Below are 6779 nucleotides of genomic sequence, written 5' to 3' on the forward strand. Positions count from 1 at the left end.
TGGAACTCAGTGTCCAGAGTCACCATTCCAGGCCTAGCTGTCATTCCTGTGGGTTTTAAAATGTTTGCTGGGGAATTCCCTGGCAGTCCAGTGGTTAGGGTTCCTTGCTTTCACGGCCGAGGGCCCGGGTTCAATCCCTGGTTGGAGAATTAAGATCCCACGGGCTGAGCAGAGCTGCCAAAACAAAAAAGCTTGCTGGGGTGAAGGGCGGGGCCCCTGAAGGCGGTGCCCCACAGACTCCGCCCACCCACCCCTCGCAGCTACTGTCGCCTGAAGACCACCTTCAGCGTCTACGTCTACGGGGCCTTCCCACTGTCCATCTTCCCGCCGGAGATCACCATTGTCCTGCTCACCGCGGCCACCTTGCTGTCCGTGTGGCTGGCTTACATGATCCCCCAGCTGCTGCACACCGAGCAGGGCCTCGAGGTCAACGGCTTCTGGGTCAGACTGTACCAAAGATGCAGGAAGTCTTGTGCATGTCTCTGGGGCAGGTGCTGAGCACCCGTGGAGGGTGGGAATGCCAGGGAGAGGGCAGAGTTGTTGTAAAGGGTTTGTGAAAATAGCCAGTGGCAGCATGTATCACTCGCGTTTTGTGGTTTTTCTACACCCATCAGCCTCCCTGGACATCCTGGCATCAGAGTCCCTCTTAACTATAGCACCTACATGTGTAAGGATATAAGGATAAGGGGGACAGCCCAAGTCCTAATGAACAGGAGCTTGGTGGGGACTTCCTGCTGGTCCAGTGGTTGGGACTTCACGCTGCAGGGGTTTGATCCCTGGTTTGGGAACTAAGATCCTGCAAGCCATTCAGCATGGCCAAAAAAAAAAAAAAAACTAGTGAACAGGAGCTTGGAGAAATGAGCTCACCCAGGCATGTGGTGCGCTCATCTGCAAGCCCCTGAGATACATCAGACACATGATAAGTTCTGTTAGAGAAGGATGAGACCCGAGGGTCCATCTCTGTTGATAAACCCTGACGTATATACAAATGAACACATGTAGACTTGTGGGATGTCCATGAATAAGATTTGGAAGCATAGTACATATTTTATATGTACATGGGTTAGGCATACATATAGATACAGATGGTGTGCATATATATATGCAGAGAGATGTACACACATGTATATAGCATGGGTAAGGCATACACATCAGAGAAGGCAATGGCACCCCACTCCAGTACTCTTGCCTGGAAAATCCCATGGACGAAGGAGTCTGGTAGGCTGCAGTCCATGGGGTCGCAAAGAGTCAGACACGACTGAGTGACTTCACTTTCACTTTTCACTTCTATGCATTGGAGAAGGAAATGGCAACCCACTCCAGTGTTCTTGCCTGGAGAATCCCAGGGACGGGGGAGCCTGGTTGGCTGCTGTCTATGGGGTCGCACAGAGTCAGACACGACTGAACGACTTAGCAGCAGCAAGGCATTCACATACATGTGTGTAGATAATGTGCATGTGTGTGCATGCATATTGTATATGTGTGGATATTGTGTGAATATTGCACACGTGTGTGATGTATATCTGCAATATACATACATGTGTGTACATGTCACACACATTCATGTAAGCACATGCATATATGTGGGTGATATGTCACACAAGTGTATAATACACACACACGTACATGTATGGATAAATACATGTGTACATAGATGTAAATAACACACACACCTATCTACAAGTACACACATACAAGCATATAAATGTGCACACGTGGATACATATATGGTCATGTATACATGTATATATGCACTGTACACATAGATGTATATGTATGTTGGATCAGTCTGTCCCTCCGTTCAGCGGGCTTCCCTCTCCCACACATCCTTCAAATTCCAGATGGTGCGGGACACCGTCTCATTCTACTGAAAATTTTCTCGGTAACTTTTTTGATCACTCTTAGGTTAAAAGAACACATCCCATGGTCATTTACTTGCTTTCTGTTTGTTTTGGGCCATGGCTGGAGGCATGTGGGATCTTATTAACAGTTCCCTGTGGTGTGTGCGGTGCTAGTTGGTCAGTCATGTGTGACTCTTTGCCACCTCATAGGCTATAGCCCGCCAGGCTCCTCTGTCCTGGATTCTCCAAGCAAGAATACTGGAGTGGGTTGCCATGCCCTCCTCCAGGGGATCTTCTCAACCCAGGGGTCGACCCCAGGTCTCCCACATTGCAGGCAGATTCTTTACTGTCTGAACCACCAGGAAAGCCCATGAATACTGGAGTGGGTAGCCTATTCTTTCTCCAGGTCATTTTCCTGACCCAGGAATCGAACTGGGATCTCCTGCATTGCAGGTGGATTCCTTACCAGCTGACCTACCAGGGAAGCCCTAATAGTCACCTGACCAGGGATCAAACCCATGCCCCCTGCAGTGGAAGCTTGGAGTCTTTTTTTTTTTATCTGAGCTCAGATCAAGTGTAGAAACCTTCATAGTTATATAAAGTTCTGCAGTAAAATCTTTTCATCATTGCTCAGAACTGATCAGCCTTTCATACAAGCACACCCACAACCAACTCTCACTTACCCACCAATAAGCCCCTTAATTATCCAGTCACCTACACACACACACACACACACACACACACCCCTTCATACCCCTTATTTTAAATTATTCTTTTGCTTCTCAGAACTACAGAGATCATGCATCAGATACACTGGGTGGTCTTCTGATGCTCAGATTTGGCTACTTTCATCACTGATCCACTTCAGTAAGAGCAGATCTCAGAGAAGAAGCTTGGAGTCTTAACCACTCCCAGGGAAGCACCCCCTCCATGCCATGGTCATTTAAATTGCCTAATACGGGGACTTCCCTTGCAGTCCAGTGGTTAGGACTCGGTAGTTTCACTGACATGGGCCCAGGTTCAGGCCAGTCATTTTGTCCCACCATCAGAGGCTGAGTTACTCTGCCCCATCCACCCTCCAGGCCTGATGGGGGGGGGGGTCACGAGATGGGATGCCGTGCTTCACAATCCTCAGTCCACATTAATCTTACAGAAAACCAAGCACCTCCCCTCGCATCCACCTTGTTTGCCAGGGGCTCCCCGTCACTGGGGGCACTTCATGTGTGTCTCAAAAACACCCGTTAATACGGCTGCAGGGAGGAGGGCTCCAAGGGAGGTGAGGGAAGTGAGCTCCTGGCTGCTCTCGGCCCATGTCCCATTCAGAGAAGAGTCAGGTAAGTGCAGGTGCAGACTTAGGGCTGCCCCCACCTCCCTGAGCCTTGGAACAGGCTTCAGGGACACGAGTCCTGTAGGCTTGAGATGTGGTGCCACCACATGGCATCCCCCACCCCGGACATCTCCTGGATCCCAGTCAAGCCCCCCAGCTTCCCAGCAGAGTCCAAGAGTGAAAGCCCCTGAGACGCAGCCCTGAACCTGGGCCCTTACTCCTGCAGGGGAGGGAAGCAGGCGGGGCTGGCCCACTCCAGAGGTGTGCTCCATCTCTCCTTATTTGTTTTCTTGCTAAGTCGTGTCTGACTCTTTTGGAACCCCATGGACTGTAGCCTGCCACCCTCCTCTGTCCATGGGATTCTCCAGACAAGAATACAGGAGTGGGTTGCCATTTCCGTCTCTAGGGGATCTTGCCGACCCAGGGTCAAATGCTTGTTTTCTGCATTGACGTAGATTCTTTACCACTGAGCCACTAGGGAAGCCCTCAACTCTCCTTACCTCCTTGCACATCACCCCCTTCAGGGTCACCTTGAGTATTTCAGGGGAGGGTATGGACAGCAGCTGCTCCAGACTCTCCAGTGGGAAGGGCTGAAGAGAGCCTGGCCTGGGACCCACAGGGGTGGGAGCCATGTAGATGCAGCGGGAGGAGCCCAGGCAGGAGGGAACAGGTGTGAGAACTGAAATCCCAGGCTCCCCATGCCTGCCACGCGCAGCTGGGTCCAATGAGGGGACGCAGCCCCTTGCCCATCTTGGAACAGGCACGCCCACCCAGGCCTCGGGCCTCACCTGGGCTGCAGGTGCACTCTGCATGCCCCATCACATGCGGGCCTGTTCTCAGCCACCCGTGTACCAGGTGGGCACCATCTCCTGCATCCCTGCCCGGCCCCCACCCTCAGGCCTCAGGTGCCGCTCCTCCAACCAGCACCTACCTCCACACCCCAGCTGTCTGCATGAACATGGGTGGGGGCCCGCCCCTTCACCATTGGCGACACCTGCCCTGCCAGGTGGGTGGAGGCTGACCCCAGCCCGCAGGCCTCTCTAAGGCCTTCCCCCCTCCCACTCATAGTGCTTCAGAGGGATGGTTGGGGATATGCAGGCCACTCCCTAACTCCCGCATTTGCTGTGTCTCCAGGCCAGTCCCTGCTCATCTCTGGGCAGCCCTGACTTTCCCAAACACAGAAGTGAAATTCTTGCAGTTCCCACCTCTCCAAAGTGCCGGCTGACGTGGATTCTCTGTGGCTAGATTTAGAATCCCAAATCTGAATCTAGGGCTCCCCCACTCTGCTCTGTAAGTCCAGCACCCTCGGGGTTCTGCAGGGCCTCACCCCATGGTCTGGGCCCACTGTACAACAGGGAGGATGTGGGGACAGCCCTGATGCCACTGGGCGGATACAGCACTGAGAGGTCAAATCCGCTTTAATGGGGGGTGGCTCCCAGGTCCTGCCGGGGCCCTGAGGAGGCAGCAGTCGTGGGACCCGTGGCCTGCTTGCCCTTGCTGCCCTGCTGCCCCTTCTTGGTGGTGGAACTGCCTGCCTTCCTCTTGCCAGGGGGCTCGGCCCTGGGGGCAGAGGCTGTGGCGTTGGTGGCAGGGGGCCCCGGACGGGGCAGCGGCTCCTCGTCCAGTGCCTTAAAGTTGAAGAAGTAGTCCACGTTGGAGACAGTGTCCAGGATCTCGGGCACGCTGTAGTCGAAGGACAGCAGCTCATCCGGCAGGTGCAGCGAGCAGATGTCACCAGAGGAGTCGTCACCGCCGCCCCCGCTGTCGGGCAGGGCTGGCCCAGGCCCCAGGGGCTTGCGTGGGGCCCCTTCGGGCTCAGCACTGCCCGGCAGGCAGTCGAAGAGCTTCATTGCATCCTCCAGCAGCACCTTCTCGGGCAGCGCGAAGGCCTGGGCCACCTCGGGGGTCCTGGCCTCGCCCGCCCCCAGTGGGGCCACCTCGGCATTGGCTGCCTTGGGTTCAGCGGGGACGGGTGGGTACAGCGGGCTGGGGGGCGGCTCCTTGACTGGGAAGGTCAAGGGCTCCCCAGGCCCGTGCAGTTGGCTCAGGCGGCCCTTGAGGTGGCTGTAGGTGCCTGGGGGCAGTGCGGTCTCGGCGGGCAGCGTGATGAGCAGCGGGGGCAGCTTGCTCTCCTTGGGGGGTGGTGGTGGCGCCAGGCCCTCCTTGATCAAGGGCCGGGGCAGCTCCACAAAGCTGGGCGGCCCCCCGTCCCCCATGAAGCCCACGGTCTCGGGCCCCGGCCCCTCAGGCGGGAAGTACGGCAGGAGGTACTGGGGGCCCCCAGGGGGTGGTGGCTGGTAGTGGGGGTATGGTGGGGGCGGTGGGGGCGGCACCGGGGCCTTGAGGTAGTGCTGGGGCTCCAGGAGGTAAGTGCCTGGTGAGGTGGGGGCCCCAGCTGGCCCCCCATCGCCCACGGCCACCAGCTTGTACAGGGATGACTGGCCGAAGTCGGTGGCGGCCCACTCGATTCGGTAGATGCGGGGGTCAAAGAAGCACCCACAGGGCGCCATCTGGAAACCTGTGGCCAGGAGGGTGGCCCTCAGAGGGGCGGTCCTGGGACCTGCCTGGGGGGCACATCAGGGGGACACAGGACACGACCAACCCTGGGGTCCATTTGGGGGATGATGATATAGGCTTTGCCTCTGGGGGTTTATCTACCAGTCTGGGGACCCAGGATGTGCTTTGGGGGCTCATCGGGGGGGGATGGGGGACTGGAGACACAGACCTGGCTTTGGGGACTGACTGAGGGACAAGAGTCATAGGGCTGCCTTACTGTCAAGGCCCCCTCGAGGGGATGAGGGACACTGGCCTTGCTTTGGAGTGAGAAGCCATCTAGAGTTAGGGGTGGGGATGGGATGGCCCCGCCCACTCCCCAGTCCTCAAGGGTTGGCCCGAGGCCAGTACCTGCTGGAGGGGTTGGGAACACCTCCTTCTCCGGGGTTGGGGGGTGGTACAGGTTGGAGGAACCTGTGGACAAAAGCAGGCAGGCAGGTGGGGTCCTGAGGCTGGCGGACAGAGCCCCAGTCCCTGCCCCCATGGCCGCGCCCCCCGCCACCGACTCATACCCACAGCGGACAGAGGCTCTGTGCAGGCAGGAGTGGGCTGGCTGTCCAGCCCATCAGTGGCATCCAGGCCCCGGGGACTGAAGCCTTCTTGGGGAGCTGTGGGTGCGTAGAAGGGTTTGGGGTGCTGCATAGGGAGGCGGGGGCCTGACCCAGGCGGGCCAGGAGGGCAGCAGGTGGGGAGCACAGGTGGCCCACCCAGAGAACAGGCTCAGAGTCCTGTGGAGTTCTGTTTGTCCGGTTACTCCGGGCAGCGGGTTCCAGGCTGTGGCCCGCCCACCAGTCGGGGTTCCGGGTAATGGCGAAATGGGGAGTGGGCAGGGGTGGACCAGGAAACCAAGGGAGCCAGAGACGGGCATCACAGAGGGTATGGTGGACCTTGGGTGAGGTCTGCTGCCTTCCACCTCTGCCAGCATGGCTTGCCCGTCAGCTCTGAGGCCCCTTCCTCCAGGCAGCCCACCCTGATCCACACTCAGGTAGGATGAGGCCCCATCTCATGGGCTCTGATAGCTTCTTTGTTGTCAAGGCCTTTTGGGAACCAGCAGTGGC

General features: G+C 57.2%; 2 protein-coding genes and 2 non-coding genes across 14 annotated transcripts in view; 1 reads left to right on the forward strand and 3 right to left on the reverse strand.

Moving 5' to 3' along the window:
- CATSPERD (cation channel sperm associated auxiliary subunit delta) overlaps positions 1-579 on the forward strand; it is a 37867-nt gene extending 37288 nt beyond the window's left edge. For all 9 annotated transcript variants that reach the window (XM_006067166.4, XM_044947988.2, XM_044947990.2 and 6 more), the window contains one exon: positions 261-579. In XM_006067166.4, coding sequence (XP_006067228.3) covers positions 261-498 — 238 coding nt within the window. In that variant the 3' untranslated portion in view covers positions 499-579. The remainder of the gene's footprint in view (positions 1-260) is intronic.
- Positions 580-2401: 1822 nt separating this feature from the next.
- Positions 2402-2473, reverse strand: LOC112587172. Its single transcript, XR_003111699.1, has one exon. It is a non-coding gene; the product is annotated as a small nucleolar RNA U2-30 (small nucleolar RNA).
- PRR22 (proline rich 22) lies at positions 2402-6734 on the reverse strand. 3 transcript variants are annotated; one of them, XM_006067172.4, is made up of 3 exons: positions 6234-6734; positions 6073-6135; positions 2402-5686 (listed from the first exon to the last, which is right to left on the reverse strand). In XM_006067172.4, exons 1-3 carry the CDS (start codon positions 6361-6363, stop codon positions 4587-4589), a joined length of 1293 nt encoding a protein of 430 aa, XP_006067234.2. In that variant the 5' UTR covers positions 6364-6734; the 3' UTR covers positions 2402-4586. The 3 variants fall into 3 exon arrangements, with proteins under 3 accessions (XP_006067234.2, XP_025149074.2, XP_006067235.2); XM_025293289.3 differs by having other exon boundaries at positions 6238-6371; XM_006067173.4 differs by having other exon boundaries at positions 2402-6135; positions 6238-6371.
- LOC112587173 lies at positions 2622-2701 on the reverse strand. Its single transcript, XR_003111700.1, has one exon. It is a non-coding gene; the product is annotated as a small nucleolar RNA U2-19 (small nucleolar RNA).
- Positions 6735-6779: the final 45 nt, after the last annotated feature.

Source organism: Bubalus bubalis, chromosome 9, assembly GCF_019923935.1.
Source record: "Bubalus bubalis isolate 160015118507 breed Murrah chromosome 9, NDDB_SH_1, whole genome shotgun sequence".
Lineage (NCBI taxonomy): Eukaryota > Metazoa > Chordata > Mammalia > Artiodactyla > Bovidae > Bubalus > Bubalus bubalis.

What these genes read in the sequence shown, in the direction of transcription:
- PRR22 (XM_006067172.4), bottom strand. Translation starts at nt 6,363, where the DNA reads ATGCAGCACCCCAAACCCTTCTACGCACCCACAGCTCCCCAAGAAGGC. An exon ending in AGAGCCTCTGTCCGCTGTGG is followed by an intron (nt 6,136 to 6,233) that starts GTATGAGTCGGT and finishes TTTTGTCCACAG; the next exon opens with GTTCCTCCAACCTGTACCAC. An exon ending in GTTCCCAACCCCTCCAGCAG is followed by an intron (nt 5,687 to 6,072) that starts GTACTGGCCTCG and finishes TCCTGGCCACAG; the next exon opens with GTTTCCAGATGGCGCCCTGT.